At 41.5% G+C, this 26,765-nt stretch overlaps 1 protein-coding gene across 2 annotated transcripts in view; it reads left to right on the top strand.

Moving 5' to 3' along the window:
* The window catches only part of TEAD4 (TEA domain transcription factor 4), a 50,990-nt gene extending 27,959 nt beyond the window's left edge, over positions 1 to 23,031 (top strand). The window contains exons 4-13 of one of the 2 annotated variants that reach the window (XM_079315339.1): positions 2,582 to 2,646; positions 3,285 to 3,347; positions 7,169 to 7,303; positions 8,115 to 8,158; positions 8,722 to 8,777; positions 9,536 to 9,666; positions 10,617 to 10,790; positions 18,472 to 18,612; positions 20,002 to 20,154; positions 22,784 to 23,031. In XM_079315339.1, coding sequence (XP_079171465.1) covers positions 2,582 to 2,646; positions 3,285 to 3,347; positions 7,169 to 7,303; positions 8,115 to 8,158; positions 8,722 to 8,777; positions 9,536 to 9,666; positions 10,617 to 10,790; positions 18,472 to 18,612; positions 20,002 to 20,154; positions 22,784 to 22,897 — 1,076 coding nt within the window. In that variant the 3' untranslated portion in view covers positions 22,898 to 23,031. The remainder of the gene's footprint in view (positions 1 to 2,581; positions 2,647 to 3,284; positions 3,348 to 7,168; positions 7,304 to 8,114; positions 8,159 to 8,721; positions 8,778 to 9,535; positions 9,667 to 10,616; positions 10,791 to 18,471; positions 18,613 to 20,001; positions 20,155 to 22,783) is intronic. The other variant, XM_079315340.1, reaches the window with a different exon arrangement.
* Positions 23,032 to 26,765: the final 3,734 nt, after the last annotated feature.

Raw genomic sequence — 26,765 nt, 5'->3', positions numbered from 1 at the left:
CCTCTCATACCCATTACCCCTGCAGCCCCTTTCTGCTAAAGCAGAACAGGGTTCTGTCAGACTGTTCAGCCTCCATCATTTCTTTACTTTATTTGACACACTATATATATGAATTTTCTCCATAAAATTTATTGTATTTGGTTGAGAATCCATTGAAATTAGTTTTGCAAGGATGGCCCATAACTAAGCCAGTGTTGGGAGGGTTCCCATGTGTTCAAATTTTCAGTATAGCCTGATATGTGCCCTTTAAAAGTTTGCCTGAAATTCTTCTGCATCCACTTCTTCTCAAGGCTAGTTTTTCCTCTTTTCCTTTAACTCATTCCCCTTGCCTGTCAAAGGGTCCTCTCACTGAAACAAAAATTTTCCTTTCTTTATAGATAATAGAGTTTGAGTGCCTTGTTTTTCAGCACATTTCCCATTTCTGATGTGTGTCAAACAGTCCTTCTGAAATTTTTTGTATGTTGGCATCTGTCTGAGAAGAATCACTTCAGTTGTTTCTTACCTTTCAGCTTGGATCCGTGTCTAAACAGACGGAAGTTTTGAGAAGCCATAAATATTATTGTTGGCACTAGAGGAAGGTGGTGTGGATATGTGTTGCTAGTAATTGGTCTTGGCTTTGTGAAAATGGTTTGCATGGGTTGGAAAAGTAGCCAGGTGGAAGGTGGCAGAACAGCATCTGCTCCCATCAAACTCTCACTGTACTAAAGCAGAAACTGTGGGAACTGAAGAGGTCAGTGCTTACATGGCAGGGCATTGTGTTTCTGACACAGACACGGTTCCTAATTTGTGTTTACAGGAGCTGGAGCTGATTTCTCAGCTACAGACCTGTTTCTTCTCCCAGGGGAATAAGAGAAGCTGTTACAATGACACCATTAAGGGAAGATTAAGATCTGTACATGTAAAATGCTTTCCCATCCCTGTGTGTGCATTGGTTGTGTTTCATGAACAACTGCAGTCATGGACATTTACATTGTTCTGTTTCAGAAACAGATGGAATTAAGGGCTTTGCCAGTCCTTCCATAAAGGGTTGAGTGGTCAATTTCAGCAGTCTTTTCTTGTATACACTTTATTTCAGAGTTGAGTGAAGTAAGAGTTTGAAATAAAAACAAGTTGCAGCTTTTTCATGGAATATCGAACTACTGGAATAGTTAATACTGATAGTTTAATACTGATTTCACTGCTTGCTTGCATTTTGATGTCTGTAATGTCCTAATACACAAGTTCTTTGCCCACAAACTTTCCACAGACAATACTGGGGTTTTGTAATTTTGTTATAGATACACTCCGCAAGAGCTGTGGCTTTCTTTCCCAGTTCATTCCTGCTTCATTTTGCAAAAACTTGCAGCCATATCAAGATGTCTCACAGCCTTGCAGCTCCTACTCCCAATTTTTTATTGCAGTACTATCTTGATACTCCTGTGGTCACCACAAATGTATTATTTTGCAGAGCCTGCTCTCAGAGTCTGTTTCTGCTGTATTTTCTGCTTTGAACCAGCCTAAAGTTCAGATGTGTAACTGCTGCCTTTCTGTTTCTGCTCCTAATTCCTCCACCTCCAGAAAGACAATAAAATCTGTGTGACTGCTTAGATGTGATACATGGAAGCCAGTGTTATAAAGCTGGATAGCCTGCCTGCAGGAGCCTGAAAGCACTTGTAATTCACTGTATCATATCACACTGATAAATTCTGTATAGCTGTTTCCATGTGCTTCCCCGTTGTTGTTTATTTTCTTGGACTTAGTTACACAGAATGACAGGCTCCTTTTGGTTTGAAGGGATCTCTTCAGATTACCTAGATGGAGATTGCAGCCTCTCTGGGCAGCCTGTGCCAATGTTTAACCACCCTTAGAGTAAAAAAAGGTTGGGTGTTTCCCTTTTTTTTTTTTTTTTTAATTGCTTTTAGACAGAATTTCATATGTGTTAATTTGTGTCGGCTGTTTGTTGTTCTATCACCGGGCACTATTGAGAGGAGGGTGGCTACCTTTGTCCCTTCATTGCCTCAGGTAATTTATTTTATTTTTATTGATGAAAAACTGCTCCTGAGTCCTCCAGGTTGAACAGACCCAGTTCTCTCAGCCTCTTTTCATATCACAGATGCTTCAGTCTCTTAATAATTTTTGCTGACTTCTTGCTGGACTTGCTCTGGTGTGTTCACACCTTCCTCACGTTGAGGAGGCCAGAGCTGGACTCAGTACTCCATATGTTGCCTCAACTGTGCTGAGTGGAGCTGAAGGGTCACTTCCCTTGAACTTTTGGCAGCTGGGATTTGCCATTAGGGTGCATTGCTGCCTCACTATCAGCTCATTGTCAACTGGGACCCCATCCATTCATTCATCCAATTTGCATCAAGCCCCTTGTCCAATTATCTTGCCCAAACTTTGTCACTTTGCCTATGGGTATGTTGTAGGAGACTGCTCCTAATACTCAGACTTCTACCATTTGCACTAAGTTCCTTTCTAAGAAAGGAATGTGACAGAATCAACCTGCTGCTGACTTCTGTAGATACACAATGGAATTACCTATCTTTTTTTTGCTGGGGTCATTGCTTTCTAAACTTGTATTTGCATTATTTCTCTGTTCCAGGCCGAAATGAGTTGATTGCCCGCTATATTAAGCTGAGAACAGGGAAAACACGCACAAGGAAACAGGTAAGTGTCCAATTTTCCCTGTAAGGATTAGTTTCTTTGGACCTCTAGAGATTGAGGGCTAATGAGAGCAAATTTCTTGCTGCTCACTTGTTAGTAGTTTCTGACTTTGCTGGAAGGAGGTTGTTGTGCTGAGAGTTAATAAGAATGGCAGGAAGAGTCAGCTCAGGCATTTTACAGGAGATTTATAATGCTCATGTCTGCCAATCATATCATGACCCACAGATTTTTCCACTGTTAAATAGCATGATTTTATTTGCTTGGCCTACTTTCTGATGAATGTTTCAGGGAACACCAGTGGTTCTTTGCATGAATATTCCTTGTTTAGCACAAGCAGACAGGACAGCAGTGATGATTTTGAAAATACCTGGCACATGAGATGAAAAAGGAGTCTTTTTAATTTGGGAATGAATATCCAGGCTATGCTGGACAAAGCACTGAGCAGCCTAGACCTGCCTTACATGGCCCATCCTTGCTACCTCTCCACCCTATTTCATGGCACTGGAAAAAGAAAAGCAGCTCATCATTACCCCCAATCCATCCTACCCCCAACCCTAAATAACTGCCTAAAGTATGTTTACTGCTAAAAGAGGCTACCAAATATTCCTCTGGAATGAACATGGAATTTTCTTTCAATGCAGGTATCTAGTCACATCCAGGTCTTGGCAAGGCGGAAAGCTAGAGAGATCCAAGCCAAGCTCAAGGTATGGTGGATATCCCTTAGCATATCACACAAGCCCCTTCAAGTCAGCTATTCCCTCTTTGAATAGCTTTAAAAAAAGCCTGAGATTATTCACTGAATTGTAGTAAGCTGGAGAGGAAAAGGTTCTTCCCAGGAAATGTTGTGCAAACATTCATTATTGTTGAAGCTCTGTGACGTCTGGAGCAATTCTATTTAAAGAATAAAGAAACAATAACTTTTTCAATTTCATGTGTCTTATTTCTACCTCTGGTTTATGCTGTTGTCATTCAAATCTGAATGACCCTTAGACTTAGGAGTGTGCAGAGAGTGTTTACCTGAGGAGAAAGGTTTTATGGTTCCAATGCTGACAATTAGCAATTGCTAATGTTGTGGTGGCCTTACACTTACTAGGGCACCAGCTCCACCTCTGCTAGAGGTAGTACTGTGGGGCTGCCCACTGAGACAAAGCAAAAAAGCCAGCTGACATCTTCTCAGGTAAAATGGTGCCAACTGAATAGACTGTGCTCCTTGATTAATGCAGACCTGATTTGAAGAGGCTGGGGCTAATGAGAAAAAGAAAATGGTTGAATACTTGCTTGAGCAAAGCTGTGTTTTCCTTTCCATAGGAAAAGCTCCAAGATCACCCTAATGAACCTCTTGACATTTATTTCCACTCAGATTTGATGCAGGAAAATGGTTTATGTGCTCAGACGGAATTGCCAGAAATGTTGAGAAGGTCAAGTTTGTATGTGACAATTGCAGAAGAGGGTGTCTGTCCCCTGTTAGAATGTGAGCTATCCAGAAAGGGCTTTCTGAGCAGGATGTGAGGTCTGAGCCTTGTTATGTTTCACTGAGACAGCCAGAGAAGGAAGGTGAATGCTGACCTTTCTGTTTGGTATAGCCATAAGTAATCTGGAAGGAAGAGAGTTTGCTTCCCTGATCTTCCATGCTTCAGGTGACAATAACTGTGACAGCCCAGTCCGTCCCTGGCTGCTGAGGGATGGCTGTTAGCATGTGCTTCCTCTTGGCTGCCTGGGCTGCTCCTCGCTGGGCGCCAGGGCAAGTGGACTGTCCTGTGTGTGAGCTGTTGGCACTCAGTGTTGCCCAGTGCTGACGTGCATGCAGCTCTATTGCAAGCAGGGGCTGTGTCTAAGCCATGACAGCCCCCCTCCCCTCCATCCCAGCCCCATTTTAGAAAGCTGTGCTGTGTCTTTTATTAGCCTGTTGTGTTTCCAGCTGCTCTGATAAAGAGAAGGAGGCACAAATTACAACTATCTAATTCAGTGCACCCAGGTAGGGCTGCCTAAGCTTGAAACCTGTGGTGCTGTTAAGTGGTCAATTCAGGTGGAGGCCTGCTGGAGAGGCAGGTTAGAGCGAGCAGGAAACAACAACTGCCCGGGGTGTTAAAAGCCTCACTGCTGCTTACATCTGTAACCTTGATTCTGTTCCTTGTGTGTCACAGCTCTGGGGTTGGGCATGATTGAAAAGCCAGTCAGCCGAGCCTGTTTCCACTTAGCTCACAGGAGCTGGCTGGTTTTGTTCTCAGGGAACGAAGGAGTCTTGGGGAGCTCCATGGAGCCATTGGCTGCTGTCCTTTTACACCACCCAGGCCATGCTGTGAGCTCTGCCCAGCTGCCTGCAGAGAGCCCTTCCCCAGGACCAGGCTGTTCCTTTGCGCCTGCAGTGGCAAGTCGGGAGCGCTGATTCAACTCATTTACTTCTTTACTTTCGCTGGCCTTTTCCATAGAGCAAGGAAATCAAATCACAGAAACTGCTGCCCCTCTTCCAAAGTCCTGCTGACAGCTGTGTGTTCTGCTATCACTGTTCATTTTCCAAAGCAAGTGCACATTTTCGTGTTTATATCCTAGAGATCAGAGCAGCTACATGATGAGTTTTTAGAGTAGTGACTGCAGTGTTTCCATCTCCACACAAACTGGGGTGTCCTTTTAAAATGTGTCTGTAAAAGATAAAACTGGGAAATAGGGTAAAATTTGAAGAAAACTCTGTTCCCAAAAGTCAGTAGTTTTCCATGCCCTGGGTGGCTAATAGATATCATCTGCAATAAGGAAAAAAGTGGGAAATTGTGGCGGTATTATCATCATCATAAACACCATCATCAGTATATTATGTGATTTAAGTATAATAAAATACAAACTTTGAAAATGTTTGGTAACAGTTTTTATACCTCCTTTTTTTCTTTTCTTTTTTTTCTTATTTTTTTCCTTATTTTTTTCTTTTTTTTTTTCTTAACACTTGAAATGAGTACAGAACTGTTAGCCAAAACAAAAAGGAGAGGTCTTTTCTAAAAACATGCTCTTCCAGCAGCCTGTCAAGCATTTTTAAACAAAAAAACGCAGAGGATAATAGGTAAAATACTTTCATTCCCTAATTATTTTACATTTTCTTTAACTTTTAATACCTCCACAAGTAACTGCATCTTCCCATAAATTTGTGTATAAACTCAGGTAGACAAATACAATTTTTACAGTGAGACAATAAGGGAAAGAAAAAAATCCTTTTCTGTAATGGCACATGGGAAATAATCCTTATATATATTAAGAAAAAACCAGAAAATAATTATTTCGTTTAAAAATGTAGGTAATCTTTCAGTTATTCCCTAGGCATAATTTAAACTGGATTCTGAAGATGTTTCTTGCTTTGGAGAATATTAGGAACTTTCTCAGTTTTAAAATGTTTCCCTTCCATTCACTTGAATTGTACTACCAAGAGTCATAAATGCTCTAAAACAGAAGAGGTGTAAATCTTGCCCATTTCTACTGATCATTCTGCTTGAACATTAACATTTATTATTGAGATTTTTTTAGGGTGCCTCCTCTGTTGTTTTTCTTTTTTTTTTTTTTTTTTTTTTTCAAGTCACATTAGGATATTTGGGCTTTGAACTTTAGAAAACCTTTGATAAGTTGGGGTTAGAAAGAATAGAGGCCCAAGGGGGAAAACTTACTGCAGTTCAGTGACTGCAGGTGGGAAGTGAGAATTCCTGGAGAAGACAGCAAGGGCTGTTGTAGCTCTTCCAGCAGTTTCTTCGAGCTATGAATTAATCTGTGAGTTTTCCATGGTAATTATAATGACACAGATAAATGTGGAATGTTTGAAGGATGAGGATTAATTGTAGGGGATGTAGGAGGAAAGGCAGTATGTGGGGAAGTGCTTCTGTTTGCCTATCTTTTCCTTGAAAGAGGAAATGAAGAATGCTATTTGTTTTATATATACCTCAGACCCACTAATTGTGACACTGTCATTGCCTGTAAGAATGTGTGTAAATCTACACTCCTGTTAAAATACAAGAAGGAATCTCCCTGCATATGTGCCATGGAGATGATGAAGGTTTCAAGTTTCCCTGAAGGCCAGGATAAAATGATGAACTACCTGAGACTAATGCAGTCCCAAATTGAGGTAGACTTTTTGCAGTGATAATGATGATCTCTTTTTGTGACCTTTTCCTCTGAGGGTAATTAAGAATCTCCCATTGAATATTCTTACCAATTCTTAAAATAGAGTCAATGAGAGGTGTACTTTGCACAGCAAAACTTTTCAGCACTGTGGTTGAAAACATTCAGACAGAAAGGATAAATGCTTAGCACTCTTTAAACCAGAATTTCAGATATCATGGTTATTCACATCTGAAGCTATAATAATGAGTGACAGTATAACAGCTTTAAAGAGTTCTGAGGACAGTTATTGGTGAATTTGCTGCCTTGGATTTCAGAGGTGCTTGTTCCCGACAGAGAAGCTGATGAGAATTCTGGTTAGAGCATTAGAGCTGGCAACTTGGTAATCATTTTAATAGTCCTGATTTTTTTCTGTTTCTACTCTTGCTCATAGGATCAGGCAGCTAAAGATAAAGCCATGCAGAGTATGGCTACAATGTCATCTGCCCAGATTATCTCTGCAACTGCCTTCCATAGTAAAATGGCCCTGCCTGGTCTCCCACGACCAGCCTACCCTGCTGTTTCTGGGGTGAGTGGATCAGTGTCTTGGTGGAGTTTTGAGACTACTCTAGTATTTAAAAGGATGTTGGGACCTGCTCAGGAAAATCCTGAGAACTGAGACGAAATGGGCCAAAAGGCATTATCTGTGTAGAATAAATGTGTCATGTGGCTACAACAGTTTTGTCCACTTCTTTGCTCACACTGATGTCGAACAACAGAGTTTTACTATGCAATTTTTTAATGATTCAAGGGAGAGAATAACCAGTTCTTTTAGATTTTCATCTGTCTGAAATGTTTTTAAGTATTTGTATCGCTTTCTTAGTCCAGCATCTTTTTTAGAGTAAATCTGTTTGGGCCATCCTGACCCTTTCTCAAGTTTGTATTTCCCAATCTTATTCTCAGCACTTTGATCAGATGGCCCTTACATAAAATCCTTAATAGGAAAGGTCTGTCAGCATCCCTGTACTTATGAGTTAGGCCTAGTGAGCATTTGCTGAGCATTGATTTCTGCCAAAATAACTCCAATGGAACTTTCCTGGGGAAATGGTCCTTCCATGAGAGCAAGTGTTATAAAAGCTTTGGAGACAGAAGCACAAAGTACATGCATAGTATTTAACATTAAAGATCACTTTTGGGTCAATTTCTAGTTGTATATAGAAAAAAAAGTCCTGTCAGCATCTCCACAAGAATAAAATCAGGAATGTAGAAAGAAGAGAGAACTCATTCACATCTTTAAAGGTCTGTGAGCTTACAGTTTGCTTCCTCAGAAAAGAGCAAGTCTTCCTTTTAATCTTTGTCCTACGAGTGGTGACTTTTGCCTATGTGTTTTTCTCTTGCAGTTTTGGCAAGGACCATTGCCAGGCCAAGCTGGATCTTCCCAAGAGTAAGTATTCCTTCATGTGAGCATCCAAAGCAGGTGTTTCTGCTGCCTGATGAACATCATTAGCTATTACAAGATCTGTGGAATGCTAAGACCTTCATTTTTCTTACAGTAGTGTTAAAATGGAGCTGAGCTCTCCTGAAAGCTATGTTTACTTGTGGGTGTCGAATGTCTCTGAATTTGGGCCTAAAGGTCTAAGAGGTATCCAGCCCAGACCTATATCCACTTGCATGGATATAAAACTACTTGTAGTTGAAAGGATAAATAAATGGGCACCAGTATATTAAGAGGCTGATAGGGAACTCAGAAAAACAAGTCTGGAGGGAGGGCTTGCTGAACATCTGCAGGGAATTCTTAATCTGTCCAGTCCTGGCCCCTTACTGCTTTCTGAGTATTTGCCCATGACCCTCTCTTGCCCATACAGAAAGATAATTTCCAAAAGACATTAATGCCACTTTCTCCCTGAGGAGAAATTACTTGATCTTATCTGTGGAAACAGTTGGTGAAGAATATTTTTTTGTTTGGTTGGGTTTTTATTAACCACCTCTCTTTGTGTACTTCTGTAGCGTGAAACCTTTTTCTCAACAACCTTATGCTGTACAGCCTCCACTTCCAATACCAGGTGGGTAAGGAAATGTAGTTCCTTCAAAGGAAAATGTGTTACAACTTCAAAAACTGCCAGCACTCTAAAAAATCTTGAAAGCTAATTAAAAAAAAAACAACCAATTGAAACATTTCAGTGAGCCAAAACCAATTTTTGTGTGATTTCCTCTTATTTCCTGTTGTTATCCATTTACTGGGAAAGCTGAAGCTTTTAAATTTTGTTCTATTTTGTAAAACTTTTCTTTGTATTTTATATTGATTGTATAGGGGATTTTTTCCTTTTGGCTCAGCAGAAAATAAAAGATTACATATCTCTGTGGGTCTTCCACCATGCTTCATGCTCTAGAACACTGTTCTCTGTCACAACGTGATTGCATCCCTAGTTTCTCATTAAGTGGAATAACAAATGTCTTTTCCTTCTCAGCTTCCCCATTTTGAGAGATTAATGATGACATATCATTCTGATACTAAACAGTTTATTTCACTGCTCCTTTAGGGCTCTTAAAGTCCTCTTAAAGTTGCTGAACATGTTTTCTCTGGTGCCAAACACAGGTAGTTTGTCTTTTACATCATGACCCCTAGCAGTGCTGCCTTAGCAGAGGGTGACTGACAAGCCATTTAGAGCACAGGTAGACTGAGGACCTTGTGAATGATATTTTTGCATGATGAATTAAACCATAAGAAAAGTATGAGTTAGCTGTGACAGTAGGTGCTCTAATGGAAAGCTTTTGCCATTTTTTTCTAAACTATTGTTATATATAAATCCTGTGTGTTTAGGGTTTGAGTCTCCTACTGGCCTCTCACCTTCCCCGTCAGCACCAGCTTGGCAAGGACGAAGGGTTGCTAGCTCCAAACTATGGATGTTAGAATTCTCTGCATTCTTGGAACAACAGCAAGACCAAGACACAGTAAGAAACACACCTTGCTTCCACTGCTCATTAATTTAGCATCCTCAGACACCTCCTGTTCATCATGGATGTGTTCTACTACTCTATGTGTATGGAAATACTTGCTTCATTGCTCTTCAGAGAATAGAAAGGCTTCCTTGGGAAACAGAAGATATCCTCCTCTTAGAGGATAAGTAGTGATAGAACCAGATCTGTGCAATGTGCTTCTGGCCTCCCTGTCCAGGGTCATGGGCATTCATACACAAGAGCCCAAGGCTGTGAGGTCATAAGCCCCTGCCAGGCTATTCTGGTTGTCCTGTCCAGCCTCGTAAGTTAGACTCCAATATAGAACCCAAAATCAGAAGTTGCAAAGATGACATAAAGCAATATGTTTTTCTGGTGTGCTGAGAACTTAAAATTGGTGGCAACTTGAATGAATTTGCATCAATGTGTTTTCATAGTGCCACCTATGAAATGGAAGTAGTAAGATTTCTCTCTCACAAAACCTTTTGATTCTCCGTCTTGAAATGTGCTCTGGTGATGGGCTGAGATAGAAGAGTTCAGAAAAGATGGTATTATTTGCCTGGGATTTATCTGCTGTGGGATTTCAGTCTCTTCATAGGACAGGAGCATTGATGTTTGTCTGAGTGACCTGTCACAGGTAACACTCTGTGTCTCAGGTTATTTCAGGCTATATGGCAGCAGCATGAGTCAATGATTTAGGAGTGAATAGAGGAAGAAAAAACCCAACAACAGTGTTTCAAAGAAGCATGAATATATTGATAGGAAGGAAAGAACAGCATGAGCTGGTATTAGCAGAGATATTTCTATTGATTTCTTCTGTTCTTTTAGAAAATGCTATCAAATCTTCATTGACTTCCAGTAGTCTTCTGTGAAAGACAATGGATGTTCAGTATGTGCTGAATGGTTCTGAACAATTTTCTAATGCCATGTTTTCCCTCTTCTTGCAGTATAACAAACACCTGTTTGTGCACATTGGGCAGTCAAGCCCCAGCTACAGTGACCCCTACCTCGAGGCAGTGGATATCCGGCAGATCTATGACAAGTTCCCTGAGAAGAAAGGGGGCCTGAAGGAGCTCTTTGAAAGGGGGCCAGCTAATGCCTTCTTCCTTGTCAAATTCTGGGTAAGAGAAGGGCCCTTTGTAAGGTTCCCATTTGCTATGAAGTTTCTCACTTTAAAAGCTGTGACCTCGCTGGCTGTTAGAAAATTGCTGCCTCCCAACAAATTTTTTGCTGTGTAGGCAACTTAATACAGCCACAACTGTCACTTTTTTTGACCCCACAAGATCTTTCCTTGACCCCACAAGGCACACTTTCTGGTCTGCAGCAAGATGTGTCTTTCACATTGTCCATCTGTAGAGTTGTTCTTGACTACTGTCTGCAGATTTGCTAATGGTGACTTGGACCCTCTAGAATTTTTATCTATGTATAAATAAAGAATTCAGAAGAAATTATTCTCTGTGCTCTTATGCATTCACTTCTCTCAGTGTTATCTAACTCTTCAGTCAGAAACAATACTTTTCCATCTCTTCTCCTGTCTCTGTAGCTGCATTTTGTATTGTCCAAGTACTAATAATTTACAGATGCATACTTTCTGCTGGCAGAGCAAAAGATAAAAGAAACATATAATGAAATTGGATTATGCTGATAATATATTACTGAAATGACTTCTGGTAAATTAGCAGAAATCAGCCTGGCAAAAGCTTACTCACTCAATTTGGATTTTTGTGATTTAACTGAAATTTGCAAAAACTGTGCCATTGTGCTTCAAGGCATAAATAAAATAGTTTTGGTGATCGATATTATCATAAGAATTACGAAATCAAAAATAACAGTAGCTCAGGGCAGTTGTACAGTAGATGGCTGAGGGAATGTGTAATGGGATTTGGAGCCTTTCACCCTGAGTTTACCACATTATTCAACCTCAGGTCAGAGTGAGATGATGACAAATGAGCTTTTATATCTCATTCCCTTCCTACAAAGTGGTGCTAGAAAGCCTACGACTGGTGCTTTCAGAAGGAAGAGTTCAGTGCCTTGAGATGCAACTTCCCAGCTGTCCCAAGCCTAGCTTTTCCAGAAATGAGTTGGAGAATGTTGGCTGGCAGTCTTCTTTTCAAGTGCCTGTGCCTAGAGCATTGGTTGCTGACGATTTTTGGGGATACATAATTTTATTACCTGTAGACTCTGTGCTACTGAGCTGGATCCTTCATGGGATAAGCCCCTGGCAAAGTACCACAAAGCCTGCCTGGGGTGCTGAAACAAAAGGTGAAAGATCAGCTTTGCTCTCCCTGGGAGGAAGACAGCACCTTGCTGAGAAGCTTATCCTTTGACAGGGCACCCTTTGAAAGATATTGATTGCCTTTTGTGCTTTGGAAGTCTCAAGAACCAAAAAGAAGAGCTTAGAGGGAGATGTTAGAAGATGTTAGAGAGAATTAAACACGTTGAACTCCTTGACTTGAAGAGAGAGAAATCATGAAATTGTGATCTGGTCAACTGTGATTTTATTTGTCAAAATTGACAGTGTGCTTTTCTGCTTTCGTGGTTCAGTTTGGGGATTGTGATAACTTGGTTTTTAATATCAGAAGTGTAAGTGTGGCCTATGCACCATGTCAGACCAACCTTTATCAGAGTTTTGAAAGATTTACATGGTGGCATGTCATCAAGTTGGGCTCTCTCTTTCCCACATGAGGTGTCCAGTGTTCAGAGGGTGTCAGCTCACTGGAATTTGGCTTGATTAAAGAGATGTGACATAGGACTTGAAACATCTTTGCTCCAATGTGTGCATGATGTGGTGGGGCTCTGCAACTCTATACTTACAAGGACAGAAATATTTCTGGGCTTGGTTTAATATTTTGACTGTCTGATTCTTTTTTTGGTGCCCTTGCATTGCTGAATCCTATCTGGTGTTAACATCAGGTTTTATTGGTTGCAACATTACAGCTTGTCAATAGACAATAGGCAAAGTTACAAATAGGCAAAGTTTACAAGTCAAGTAATTAGTTAAATAAAAGCTTTTAAGACTTTAAAGAAGCAAACAAACAAACACTTTTCACAGATGAGGCAATATGATTAAAAAAAAAAAGAAGAAAATTAGATTTCAGCAGAAATATACTCCTCTGCATTTTCATACTTGTGTAACAGTATGTGCTAGGGTGCTTTTTTTTTATATATACATATACTGTTGATGTTCAAAGATGTACTGGATAAAGCAATTACTACACTGTTGAACTTATAGCATCATTTTAGGATAAAATGGTGAATAGAACTAAATACTTAAAGGGATGTTTTGAGACATGAAGATAGTTCAGAGTTGAGGTTGTGGTTGCAGGTGACAAAGACTTTTGAAAAACCAAGGAATGAGTAAGTTGGAGTTGTGTGTCTGCAGTTTTAGGCTTGAAGAATATGAGGCATGAACCTGCCATTGTTGCAGTAACCACTGAATATACCAGGTGATCTGTTGTGTACCAGAGGCCTAACTCTAAACACCAGGATTGAGATTTCTTGACCTCAATGTGGTAGCACTAAGGATCTAGTATGACTGAGAAAGAGGTGTTCATGTTTGTTCAAAAGTGCTTTAAATGATCTATACAATAGCTAAGTGTTAACAGCTGGTGAGTTTGAAACACAAGCAGTGTTGCAGTATTTGCAATTCTTCCTTGATTTTGGCATTGGGAGTTTGGTACAATGGACTGATTTTTGGACTTGGGTTGGCAAGTCGTGTATGACATCTGTGTGACATTTCTCTGTGCTCCAAGTGCATTCTAGCACACGACAATGAATGTGAGACATCAGCCTCCCAACACATGGGCAGTGGCAGCCCTGCTCTTTTCCAGGCTAATATTATCTCTGCCACCTGTTCCTTGCTTCTCCCCGTGAACTCCTCCTATATGGATCGTTATTAATAGTTTGGGGAAGAGGCGTTCTCAGGGCTTTGCACGCTAGTAGAATGGACCTCTTGCATCTTGGAGCTTTCAGAAGTTGTGACACTCTGCATGGAAGACAGAAGGAAAGTGACAAACCAGGAATTCAGGACAGGTTGTGCTTTGCACAGAGTGGCCATCTGCAGAGACATGAATCAGGGCAATTTCTTGGGATCCCTGTCCTGCATGTGCAGAATGTATGTAGCAATTTCTTTTTGGTGATAGGCAGACAAATCACTGAGCGTCTTCTTTCAGCTAAATGGAATATGCTTTTGTGGGAAAGTGCTGAAAGGGTGGACTGGAAACTGCTGTCCTGCACTTGGCTTCTCTCCTGTCACAAGCAAATCCAGCAAGTCAAAACAGCAGCAGTGTAAATTGCTCTCAGCACCCTTCCTTGCCCACTGGATGCTTTCAACCATGAATCTGCCTGGAGAGCAAGGAATGGCAATTTGGTATCCATGTCCATTCTGTCCTTGGTGCTCATGAGGCAGCAAACAAGACAGCAGCTAGAAACAGGGAATTTTATGATTTTTGCACACATTAATTTCACCTGCCATCACCAGCACCACCTCCAGTTGCTGCTGCCTTATGTAAGGGGACTCTGCCAATAGCACTTCTTCCACCAAAGTTGTCCCCCACAGTGTTCAGCAGTGTAGAGATAATTGGCAGCGAAAGATAGATTGAAAGACTGAATTGCTGAGGAATTTTCAAAGAATCTTTTCCAGAGATGGATGGGAGAGAGCAGCTTGTGGAGGGCTACTATGCTCTTCCTGGAACAAAACTCTTCCATCTAGAAATCTTGTCTTCTAGGTAATTAAACATTCTGCTTACTTCTCTGGAAAGGAGGAAATCTCAGATGTTTCCCCCCAAGCAGGCAGATTCACTCTTGCATGCAATATGTGGTTATCTGAGATGTGCTGTATCACAGATATCTCAATGATTGTTGTTTCAGCATATTTGGAAGTCATCAGGCAAGCTATGGATAACTGTGTTATCTGTGCTGAGCTTGCACAGCAAGTTGAACACATCCCAGACACATTTGATTTCTGCTATGCCAGTGCGCACAGGTTTTTGCATCTGGAACTTCTTGGACAGAAAGCAAGAATCCTGACTTTGCCAGATAAAGTAGCATGGTCCAGTTGGTGGCTCATAACTCAGATTTAGCTTGTAATATGCCTCGTTTATTTGATCTTCTACCTTTGCTGTAAGAGAGACTGAGAACAGCTGCTGAATGCTGGACACCACCCAACAGCCTCAATGCTGCTGCTGCCCCCGCAGTCCCACCCTGTTCTAGCAGTGGCAAGTAGGACCCTGGGGGGCAGGCAGCTCAGCCCCTTCAGTGAGACTTTTCTAAATCCTGCCTATGTCTCCTTTGGCTGCCTAGGTTGGGGTAAGGAATGTATTAAGACTCATCTCATTTGTTGTTGGACATACTAGGGCTTTTGCCAGAGAGGAGTTGAGCACCTGGGTTCTAAGTCACATCCAGTTACATATTAAAAAATTCTATGCATTCCCAGACTATAAAGTGAAGATTAGGTCTCCTGCTTGATGAAGTTCTGGGAAGATGAATTTCCTTTGAATCATAGTCACTATTATTCCCTTTCACCTTTTCAGAGTGGAATATACTTGACACGGTAAGTCAGACCTGTCTCTGCTCACCTTGGGTGCTCGCACTAGCACTGAATGTGCTTTGACGCAGGTTTTCTTTAGAGAAGCAATGTAGTCCTGAGGATCTAGGTGTTGTGAAGAGCTCACAGGATTCTAGGCATGAATCTAGGCATAGGAATCTAGCCATAGTGTTTTTAGATGTTAAGCTAAATGCAGTAGCTCTTCTGGTCATTATGGTCTTGTCCTCATGCAATCTTGAGAAGTTTAACTGCATCCTTTCATGAATTACCCCAGTGTCCAGTTCACATTTGGAAGTTAATTTGGCTATGGCAGATTACAGTGTTCTTCCTCAATCTTCTGCCTTGTCTTCCTTCAGGAGTTAATCGTCTCCACAGCAGAGAAAGCTAAGAGATTGGAGTTCCACTCCTGAGTTGTTCCTGTCTTGTAGTAATGTACACCATTGCCATTTTCAGCTCACATATATAAACTAGGCTGCAAATAGTTCAAGGGCAGATATGTGCATGCTAAATAATCTCTGGTACAGGGGCAGTGCCTTGAGAAGGTGGGAACCAGCAGCTGTAAATAACTGAAAAAGCTGTAACTGTAAGGCCAGCAGTGTGTGGTCTGCTCCAGCTCCATTCTCCTGCAAACAGCAGCAAACTGCTACTGTCGTTCCCTGGAGTTGCTGCAATTCCATATATGTATGTTTATGAGACCTGCAAAAGTGACAGGAGGTGGGTACACAGCTCTTGGTGACTGATCACTCCATGTCTGACTGTCCTAGCCCATAATATAGGACAAGCTTTAGAATTAAAAGCACAGTGTAAATGTGAGAGGGTTCCAACATGATCCCACTGCTCCACTGCAACAGGTCTTCCAGGAATCTGATTGTACATAATTTCAGTGAATGATGATGACTCCTTAATTCAAACAGTATTGCCATAGTTTTGCCATAATGTTGATCAATTGGATGTCAATTGGCTGTGAAATTCTAGTCTGGCCTTCTAATGGGAGGCTTGTCAAACTGGGAATGCACCTAGGGTGGCTTCTTAGGGCTAGTGAAGCTTTTCTCATTAGGTGGAACTAGCACCTTTCTGCTTTGCCTCATATTGAGAGCATTTATTTTTTAATTTTACCAGTGAGTCTTTTGGAGAATGTAACCTTAACTTTACTAGTGAGACCCTGAAAATGTTTGTCTAGTGCTGCAGTGAGAGCCTCTGCTGTGTTTATGTTGCAGTGGCCTGGCCAAGCTTCTGTAGCCTTGACCCTTTGTTCTTTTTGACTCAGTGGGGCAATTTATTTAGAAGGGTGGAATCGAGTCCATACACCATGTTTATCACTCCCAGGGGAAATAGCTGAAAAATATTGTGAAGGCTCCTAGTCTAGTTCCTCTTTGGACAAGGGAACAAATTAATCTTTATTCAGGCAGTTGGAGTGTGGGTGAAATAAGCCACACAGTTAGTAACATTGACATGGAATTGAGTATTACAATAACTTGAAAATACTTAAAAGTACAGTATTACAGTAACTTAAAAAAAACATAAACCAGAATGGAGTGGTACTGCTGTTCTCTAATGCAGGTACTTTTGTGGTACAAAGAAAGTAGCTGCATAGCTACAGTTATTTAATACCAAGGTCTTCAGCATGGCCATAATAATTCACTAGAATAAGCTGTCCTGCCTTCTACTATCCCTGTTGCCACCCATCCTCCCAACACATATTCTTTATTTGAGCACACCCAAGTGTTTCTGAATCAGACTAGGGAACTGATCCCACTGAGAACTAACTGAGCAATTTCTCAGTGAGCCTTGTAATACACCTACAGGAATGTGTGTCAGTACAGCAGGAATAGGGGAGCACAAATTGCTCTGGAAGAGTGAGACTGTTCTCTCTTGGGGTCAGGACAAATCTGGCATCATCAAAGTACAACTCTGAGGTGCAGTTTCTCAAGAGACTCAAGCCAACTTGAGTATGTGTTGCTGTGAAAATAGGCAATTTTTGTGCCCTCATATTTTTGTTGCCACAATGGCAGCAGCAAGCTCTCGTGTCTACACAGGGGGAGAACATTTGACTGTCACTTCTAGACTGACCTAAACCTTTTGTGAAGTTGCTCCTTAAGACAACTAAACTAAATGTATTTACTATCTCATGGCAGATAAAAGACAGGTATTTTGCATGGCAAAGAAAGAGGGGCATTCATTATTGTGGTGGTCCAGTTCTACCACATTGCTTGTCCTTAGTGCTGCTCTAGATCGGAAATGAAAAAGTCTTCACTGACATTGGTTAAGAAAACCCTGCTAGAGTAGCATCTAATGCTGTCCTAGTCACAGTCTTTGCTGTAGCAGGAACACTCTTCAGTTTCCTCTTCCCTTGGCTCAGCTGGAAGAATAAAATGCTCTGGAGCAGCCTGTGGGAACTGATCTTGCTTTTGCACTGCTGTAAATTAGCACCTGGGCTTGTGGAGCACACAGAAGCTCTGCCCTTTCAGTTTTGAAGGGGAGGAAGCTGAGCTAGGCATTCCCTCACACCCCTAGTGTTTCTAGAGCTTAAGGAACCACCACTTGTTTCATAACTGTGGTTGGAATGACCCCTGGTGGAAGATTCAGACAGCCAGGATTTTTAGGAGTTGTCTCTCAACAGAAGGCTTCAGTTGGCCAGCCTTAGGCACCCACATTAAGAACTCTGTCTGCTACTGGAGATGAGTTTGAACTTGGAGATGGGTTTGAACTCAGGTGAAACTGGGCTGGATCCATCAGTAACCTACATTCCTTATGTTGCATCCTGTCTATTTACATTCTTTATATCATAGTACCTGAGCCTGATGTGTGTGTGTGTACTCACACATTCCTCTTCCCTGCTGTATCTTTTCCCTTACCTGTGTTCCTAGGGTGGAAAAACTTTATTACTGTTGCTTTTTTTCTTTCCTTGGTGAGTCAGCCCAGTCTAGCCCATCTGTTGGACTGATCTGTCTCTGCAGTCTGCTCTCCACATGCTTTGTGAGTACCTCCAAGCTGTGTCATATGTTTTTAATGTAAGGAAGATATTCCACCAGATTTCCTCAATATGTATGCAAATCCACACAATTTTCTGAAGTGGAAATAGGATTTCATTCAATACTTTTCAGATTTTTCCCACTTACTCAATGCACTGTGGTCTGCTTAAGGAGCTGGGGATAGTCCCAATACTTTACTATCTTGGCTGTGCAAGTTGATGGTGAGAAAACGCCACAATCATCTATTGATAGCCATCTGAATTTTTTTGTTCTTTTTTTTGGCAGGCTGATTTGAATACCAATATTGAAGACGAGTCCAGGTCTTTCTATGGTGTTTCCAGCCAGTATGAGAGCCCAGAAAACATGGTCATTACTTGTTCCACCAAAGTGTGTTCCTTTGGAAAGCAGGTGGTAGAGAAAGTAGAGGTAAGGAGCAGACACCTGGCTGCAAGGTTCCCTCTGGCTGTTGTTTTGTCACTTCAAGTATTTGCATCCTGCCTTTGCATCTCAAGGCAAAATGTACCTCATGTTTCTTGTCAGAAAAATGGATGCCATAGATATAAGATCACTCAGCCTGCAAAATGGCCTTGTCATAGGATTTCACTGAAGATCTGCTAGTGTTTGCTACTTTTCCCTTAAATCTCAGTTTCTGAGGAAATGTAAATATGTACGACTCTTAGCTCTGTCAATTCTCTGGGGTTTTTGGGAAGCAAAGGAAAGCTAGGTAACATAGATGTGTTTTGTAGTCAAGAAATGTCAAAACATAAGCAACTCCTCACTCTCATCAGTGTTTTTAAACAGATTATTTATAGACTATAGCTATTAACTTGGCTGTAATAATTTACAGACTATAGTCTTACGGTTTTATTAGACCTAGAGGTTATACACTTTCAGCTTGAGCAACACGGGAGCTGCAAGTAACTCGGTTATGCATGTAACTGGCATTGAAGAAATTCTTTTTGATGCCACATTTAGCTGCTAAAAGAGCTACTTTGACATGCCTCCTGCTGTCCTGTTTCTCAAGGAACCAGAAGCATCTATATGCAGAACACAGCTGTTCTCATGTCAGCAGTCAGTTCAAGGTGCATCCTTTCCCACAACCCATCTACAGTCACATGATAGGCGTGCCTGAAGTTGGGTTAAGCACTTGCAGATGGGATAGAGAGGCTAAAGGAAGGTGCTGTGGTGCACATGGAAGAAGACCAAGCTTCTGGGGTGAAGAAAGGTTACAGGCATTTACGGGTCTGAAATCATAGAATATGCCCTCAGTTTCTCTTCAAAGGCAGATAAAACATACAGGAGCTGAGGTGTGAGTGTGAGCAAAAAATTCCTCTGTGTATCATTGGCCAGACCCTTTCCTAAGAGGGGGGCGGAAATTTTGTGTTCTCACACACACCAGAAGGCTTTAGTCTTTTTTAACTATCCAGCATTCTGAGCATAGTATTACTATCATTACTTCTTGGTCTTGCTAAAACAGTAGTTATTAACTTTTTCAGTTTACTCACACCTAGTATTTGTCCAGTAGAGATGCAGACTTTAGCACAGGTGTCAATTGGTCTGCTCCTCTGAGCTACCTTTTAGAGTGCCTTGAGGGTTTGCTACTCAGAAGCTGGAACGCACCATTCTAAAGAAAACAAGAAATCAAGCCAAAGAAATTGGAGGAGTTAAGGGGACTGGTCTGGGTGCAAAATACTGTGGTCACTGTTCATAAAATTATTTAAAAATGCTGCTGTAATTTTCTGAGTCCCTTTTTTTGATAGTGTCCCTGGTGTGCCAGCACAGCCCCACATGCCCCTTTTGTGTTCTGCCTTGCAGACAGAGTATGCACGCTATGAAAATGGACACTACTCCTACCGCATCCATCGCTCCCCTCTCTGCGAATACATGATCAACTTCATCCATAAACTCAAGCACCTTCCCGAGAAGTACATGATGAACAGTGTGCTGGAGAACTTCACTATCTTACAGGTGGGAATCTCAGCTGTTTTCCTTGCAACTTGGCAGCATGTAAGCCCCATGCAGGAATTGAGAATCAAAGCAGATTTTCTTTTATAGCTCAGCATCTAATTGAATTTAGTGTCTTTCATGTGTATTGCACTTCAAGACCATTTATGGAGCTCTAGAAATAATAACTCATGCAGAGGAGTCGCAAAAGAATTTGAGAGACCTGGGTAAGAAAGAGATGAAACAAAAAATAAAGAGAGAGTTCATGAGGCAGAGGGACAAAGGAAAAGAAATAATTAAAAAGTCAGTGAAGGAAATGCTTGTTCTACTATTTCACAAATATTGCCATCCTTTGTGTTCCCTGGCCCTTTTTGCAAGGTAAAAAAAGAAAGCCCACAAGGGCACTGTTAAGTGGCTATAAATTTTTTCTGTGGAAAGAATTCTTCACTGACCATAGAGGGGAAAGAAAGCAGTTTCTTCAGGACCATCTCTGACCTGTACAGAGTATGGAGATGTGCTAAGGAAGGGGGATGTTGTGGGAAAGCTCTGTGACACCTTCTGAATCACTGCAAGCTTTAGATAGGTCAGGATTACCAGGCTACAGCAATTAGACTTGTCTTATTGTTTTGTTATACCAGGAGCCTTTCCAGGCTCAGCTGTAGCCTAAATTTGGGAAGAGGGCAGACAGCTTAAAAGGTGGATTTTTCTAATGGACTGAATTCTATGTTCATCTCTATAAGAGGCATCACAGATCTTTGCCTAGAGAACATGAGGCTGGGTAAGTAGAAGAGATGCTGGTGGTTTTATGAAAGGCTGGAAATCAAAGTGGTTTTCATTCCATTCTCTGAATATGTTGAGTAACTGCAGGCAACTCATTTCACTGCTCTGTGGCTCAGACACATCAGCTATAAAACACAAGGTTAATGATATAAGTCACAGGGCATTAAGAAGTTTACTCTTTCATGTTTATATTAAGGTCTTAAACATCTGGAAGAAATAAGGAGTATAAATGCTGAGTTCTTTTAGATGAGCGAAAGCATGAGAGGGGCTGAGACAGGGAGATGTAGGGTCTGTGTACTGTAGTCCATACTGGGGAACATTGTAGCTGCCTCTTCTGCATGTTTCATTCCTCAGTCAGGCCAGCATTTCCTATAAATTCTAAGAAAAAAAGCAGTCACATAGTTATACTTCTTCAGGGGCTTTGTGTTTTGAGAAATCTCATGTCCTTCCCTTATCTTCTGGACTGAAGGCATGTCCCATGTGGGTGCTGGCATACACTACCTTGCAGTCCTATGCAAGATGAAAGTGCTGCTCCCTGAGCAGCAGCCTGAGCATTTCCCACTCCCCACCAGGGAGCTAAAAAATGAATAATGTAAGGCATGTTGGTAGTCCTCAGTCCCCACTACCACCTTTGAGGCAAGTCAAATTGTATTTTTTTTCAGGACCTTTTTATAAGCTTAGATACCCCTAATCCCACAAGCATATTGCTTTGCACATTTCTCTGGATCTAGAACTCTCAAGATTTCAGAGCTCAGTTTTCAGAAAAGGGCCTGGTGCCTTAGCACATCTGGATGTGTATAACTCACCACATCTTTCAGAAGAAAGGACTTCAACTGCAAATCCAATCATGAAGTAAGAAAAGAAAACAGAATAGACCAAAATCAGACTGCTAAAATTAATAACCAAGTTTGGAAACAGCTATTTTCTTCCTTTTTTCTCAAGAACAATCGAGCTTTGGTACAGTACAAGTCTTCAGCTGGAATGGTTTTCTTCTGCTGTTGCGTTTGTGTTATTGCTGATAAAAATCTGTCTCTTCCAGCGGGAGAGAACTTTAGCTATAACACAAACTCAGGTGACAAGAATTTGTAAAGTCGTGCAGTGACAAAGAGAGGGAAGCTGAGCTAGGAGTTCTGAGAGCAATATTTCTCTTGTCTCTGCCACGTAGTGCATGCTGCAGAAACTAGGACAACACTGCTCCTTCACAATGCTGCTGACAGAGTCACGTTGTAGAGACAGTAAGGGTCCTGAGGGGCCACAGAAAAAAAAAAAAATAAAAAGGGAAAAAAGGGGCTTCTGTAAGAATTCATGAGTGTAGCAGCCCTTCTCCCAACATCTCCCAACAGTGGATGGAATGGGAGGTGTGATGGAGTCAAATCTGTAAGTCCCCTGTAAAAGGAGTTATATTCTAACCCTCGTGTTTTGTGTCTACACAAGCAGGAGCAGATGAAGGAAAACACACTCTGTGGTTGTGATATATCAGTATATTTGTCAACAGGAGTGGATGTGCCACAGGACAAGGCCTCTCTATGCCCAACAAACAGAGCAAAACGTGCTATTTTTGTGAAACACTTTCCTTCTGCAACACCAGGGGTGGGAAGCAGAGAACCTGGTGGACCTGCTTCCACTGATGTGATCACTGCTTGGTCACAGTGGACTTTTCCTCACAGTGGTCTCTGCTCACCTCCCTGTCTCTTCACTGCATTATAGTTCTGAGGCTGCAAAAGTGCTTTGGTGTGTGGCCAAGCTGTGTATCAATCCTGCACTTCTCTGCTCTTTGTCTATTACTGACCTTCTGTTTTATGTTAAATATATTGGAATATGTAAGCAGAGAAATAGCAGTTGCCATTTCAGCTTCTTCTCCTTTTCTGTCTAGGTTGTGACAAACAGGGACACACAGGAGACCTTGCTGTGCATAGCATATGTTTTTGAAGTATCAACTAGTGACCACGGTGCCCAACATCACATCTACCGGCTGGTGAAGGACTAGAGACTCTCTGCCCTGAGTTGTCCATGGAATGCATGTCTAAGAAAAAAGTCTGTGCTTGAAAACCCCTGTCTCCCCCCATACCAAACTGAAAAATAAACTGCAGATATTGTGTATTTTCAGAAAAGTACCTCTGAGCTGGTTTGTGATTGAGTGAAGTTTCCATCTCCAGGTTTGTGCAAATGGGAAAAAGACTTGGAATCAAGGAAACAGGCAAATGACTGCTTTAGGGTGTCACCACAATCAGCATCCTGTTAAAAGCATTTCCCACAGTGCACACTCGGGGTGTGATCACATACATAAAAAGAGCATATGCACTTGAGCAATACAGGTGGGGCAGTGACATGGCAGCAGCTTCCAGAACTCTGATCACATATGAACAGGTTGAAAATGTTCATGCTACACCTGGTCTGAGTGTGTGCACTCATAAAAAGTCAACACATGCATAGGTGTGATTACTATACATTTGTAAACATACATGGTCATGTGCCTGTGTGTAGAGGTTGCACATATATCCTGCACAGCTGTCTGTCCACATCAGCAGTTGTGCAGCCACAGGCTGATTCAGCCTTGCTCTCTTAGGGGCTTGTTCCTTTTTCCTCTCTCTTGCATGCATGATAGTGAGAAACCAATCTTTCTTTTGCATTTTAAATGAAGTTATGCTTAGAAAATTGGGTATGTTAAATCATGTCATGCCCAGCAGATTTCCTCTATGTATCAAGTCTGATGACTTAACAGATAAAATAATTGCTGCTTTTGCTTCTGTTCTCCCTGCACAGCTACCAATGCTCAGTGAGCCAGTCTGTGCTCTTGTGTACCAGCAAAATAATTGTTTACAGAGGTCAAATTATTCCACCTGTTAGCTACAGACAGTGAGGTGCACAGGTATTGCACAGGATGTCATTTAGTGAGCAAACTGGAGGAAAAGAAAGAGAGAAGAGTGAAAACAGCTTAGCTTTCTGTGTTTCCAAGGCAATCGAACACAGCCTCTCTGCTTTACTTGTAAACTGAGGTTGTCTATTCAGGAGTCACTGAGAGGCAATAATCTTGGTCCTCACAATGCAGCTTGTGTGGGGAAAGATGCAGCCATTCATGTTGCTCTGAGGGAAGAGGTGGCTTGCATGATTCTCTGGGAGCTGTTGAACAGGAAATTTATTGGGTGGCCAGGCAGAGTCGCGTGGCCTGAACAATTAACTTAATGTGGAAGAGGGACTAATTGACTTGCTTCCTCATTAGGCAAGTGCATGCCAGTTGATCTGTTCTAACTGTAAAAGTGGTTTTGTATTTCCATGTAGGAGGTCCCTGATAGGGGTGAGTCTTCACCAGGCATACCCTGTGCTTTGAAACTTGGGAAAGAAAGGGCAAGGGTAAGGAGGATAGCAAAGATGATGCCATGAAGTCTGAGCTGGAGAAGGATGATTTGTTTCTTGTTATGGGAAAAGTGCTTCACATATTTTTTCCTCCCAAATCTCCCTGCCTTCTCAGAGGCTACTTTTAAGGACCTTGCAGTGCTAGTGCTGTTAACCTTCTCTGTGCAGGAGCCAAAAGAGGATGGTCAAGAACTGAAAATTTGCTTGCACCTATTAAACAAAATCTACACCAAGTTCCTGCTCTGCTTGCTGTCTTCAAGACAAAGAAATACCTTCAAGAACAGACTTCCAAACAGTAATGCAGACACACAGATGCCAACAACTTTCCTTAATATCTGCATGGCTGGTAACCAGAATCAGACAAGCTTGGACAAAGATGAGCCAAGTACTTTAAACACGTGAAAAACAAAGCATCTTGAAATACCTGCTGTCCTGTGCTACACATGAAAAAAATCCATGTGAGCACAGGCTGCCCTCTCCCATCTGTGGGGTGTTATTGCTAGTCCCAGCCAGGTGACCAAGCCACCCAGGACTGAATTAAGTACATCTCTGCAAACCAGGTAGCCCCTCCAGCTGGCCACATAGGTATGAATGGCACCAACTGTCTACAGTCCATTGCTGATGCATGAACCTGCCTATTTCAGCCCTGTGCAATTTCCTTCCTGATCTCTGAACCATGTGTGGAGCAGGCAAATCAAATAAAACCTCGCTAATATGAAAATAGACTGACCCTTGGGAAAAGTGTTTTTGGCCAATGCAGACAACGTTTTAAAATGAAGCCTGTACAGAGAAAGGGCAGAGAAAATCCTCAGCAATGGAAAATTCCTTATGATGTGTATTAGTACTCTCCTGCAAACATGGGCTTGGTGCCTTGCATGTGTTCACTGCAGGGTTACACCACAGCAGCAGACCCTATGGAAGTCAGTCCCTGAAGAAGATGAGCTCTACAAGTCCACTTAGTCCATTATCTGATCATAAATAAAACCACATTAAGCAAAGTTTTAAGATGTTATCAAGGCAGTAAACACAAACCAACAGGCTGAGGAACAGATGAAATCTTTGCACAGTTGGTTTTGGGACACTTTTACAGGGGTATTTTTTCAACATAATAGCAGTGCAAGATTCTTCTGTGCCAGCATTTCTTTCTGTGCTTGCTCTTGGAGTTCACACCTCCCTGGTGTCAATAACCAGGGTCAGCAAGAGACACCTACCTGACTTTGAAATTCAGTGGAGAAAGGAAAAAAAAAATATTTGTCTGGGAGAGCTCACTTTTATGTAGGCCAAGAGAGCCAGAAGATTTAGTAAAGCTAAGACACAAAAGAAGTACTGGAAATTTTGATCTGAACTAAAAGTCTTCGGTCCCATGCAGAATGGGTGAGATCCATGCAAAAACACTTCAAAGACTGGAAGGACTGTAGCTCTCTCTCCCCAGGGCTTCCTTTCCTGGATTTTCACCAGAAGAAGTTTGAAGTAGTGCTTCAAACTAAGAGCCAGCTGCAATTTTGCTAAAAATAAAACAAAACAAACACAAAATAGCAGCATATGTAAAAACGAGATAGCCTAGTTTGAAATGGAAAGGCTAAATTGAACTCTAAAGAACCAACAACAAATGAGGATATCAGAGTGTCTTACAAGTTTAATTTCTGTTGGGACAGAAATACCAGAATTATTAACTTAACCAGTAAGAACTTGCTGTAAAATCAAAGGATGAAACATTAAAAGCTGATTCCCCTGGTCACTTCACAGCCACAACACTGAGACCTTAGAAGATAAAGTGAACAAAACCAAGATCTAAATATCCATGTTTTCTTTATAACAAAGCAATTAAAAGATTTCCATGTAACTGATTTTTTTTTTTTTTTTTTTTTTTGTTTTTTTTGTTTTTTTTGTAATGTACATGCTTCAGTTTATCAGGCCTAATTTGTGCAGCTACATCTGCTTGTGGAATCACGTAAGACTGAGTTACTAAAATGATTCCACTTAGTGATAGTCTTCTGAGATAAGACAGACTATGGGTCTGAGCAACACAGAACTAGGCAAGACAGAAACACTCCCTTCATCTTAACTTCAAAGCTAAAAGGAACAAACACTTCAGGTAAGACAAGTTCATTTGAATTCATTCATGTATTTGTGGTGAGGGGGTGGGAACTTCTTAAGCTGACATTGCCAACTAAGAAAACATGTAGGTAGGCCTAGAGGCAAATGTAGGAATTTAAATCTCTTTCTACTTCAATATCTAGACCCAAGGATCATTTCCTTGAGTATTACACACGTGCTTTAGCCTTCGGTGCAATGATTTTCCAGTGACCTTTTCTTCCTCATTACCCAGCTCATTTTTGTCTTGCTTCTTTGACATCTTGGACCAGATGAAGGTGTTGAAGATCTTGTGTGGTTACAACAAAGAATAAGAACTAATTAAGACAGGTGAGAACACCCTCAAACTTGCTCTAGAGCTGTAAAAGGGGCAGGAAGAACACATGCTGAGCCTTAAAGAAGCTGCC

Source organism: Erithacus rubecula (genome assembly GCF_903797595.1).
Source record: "Erithacus rubecula genome assembly, chromosome: 1".
In the NCBI taxonomy this organism is placed as follows: Eukaryota; Metazoa; Chordata; class Aves; order Passeriformes; family Muscicapidae; genus Erithacus; species Erithacus rubecula.
Note: the sequence above shows the minus strand (reverse complement) of the source record. Positions and strands in the feature narration are given on the sequence as shown.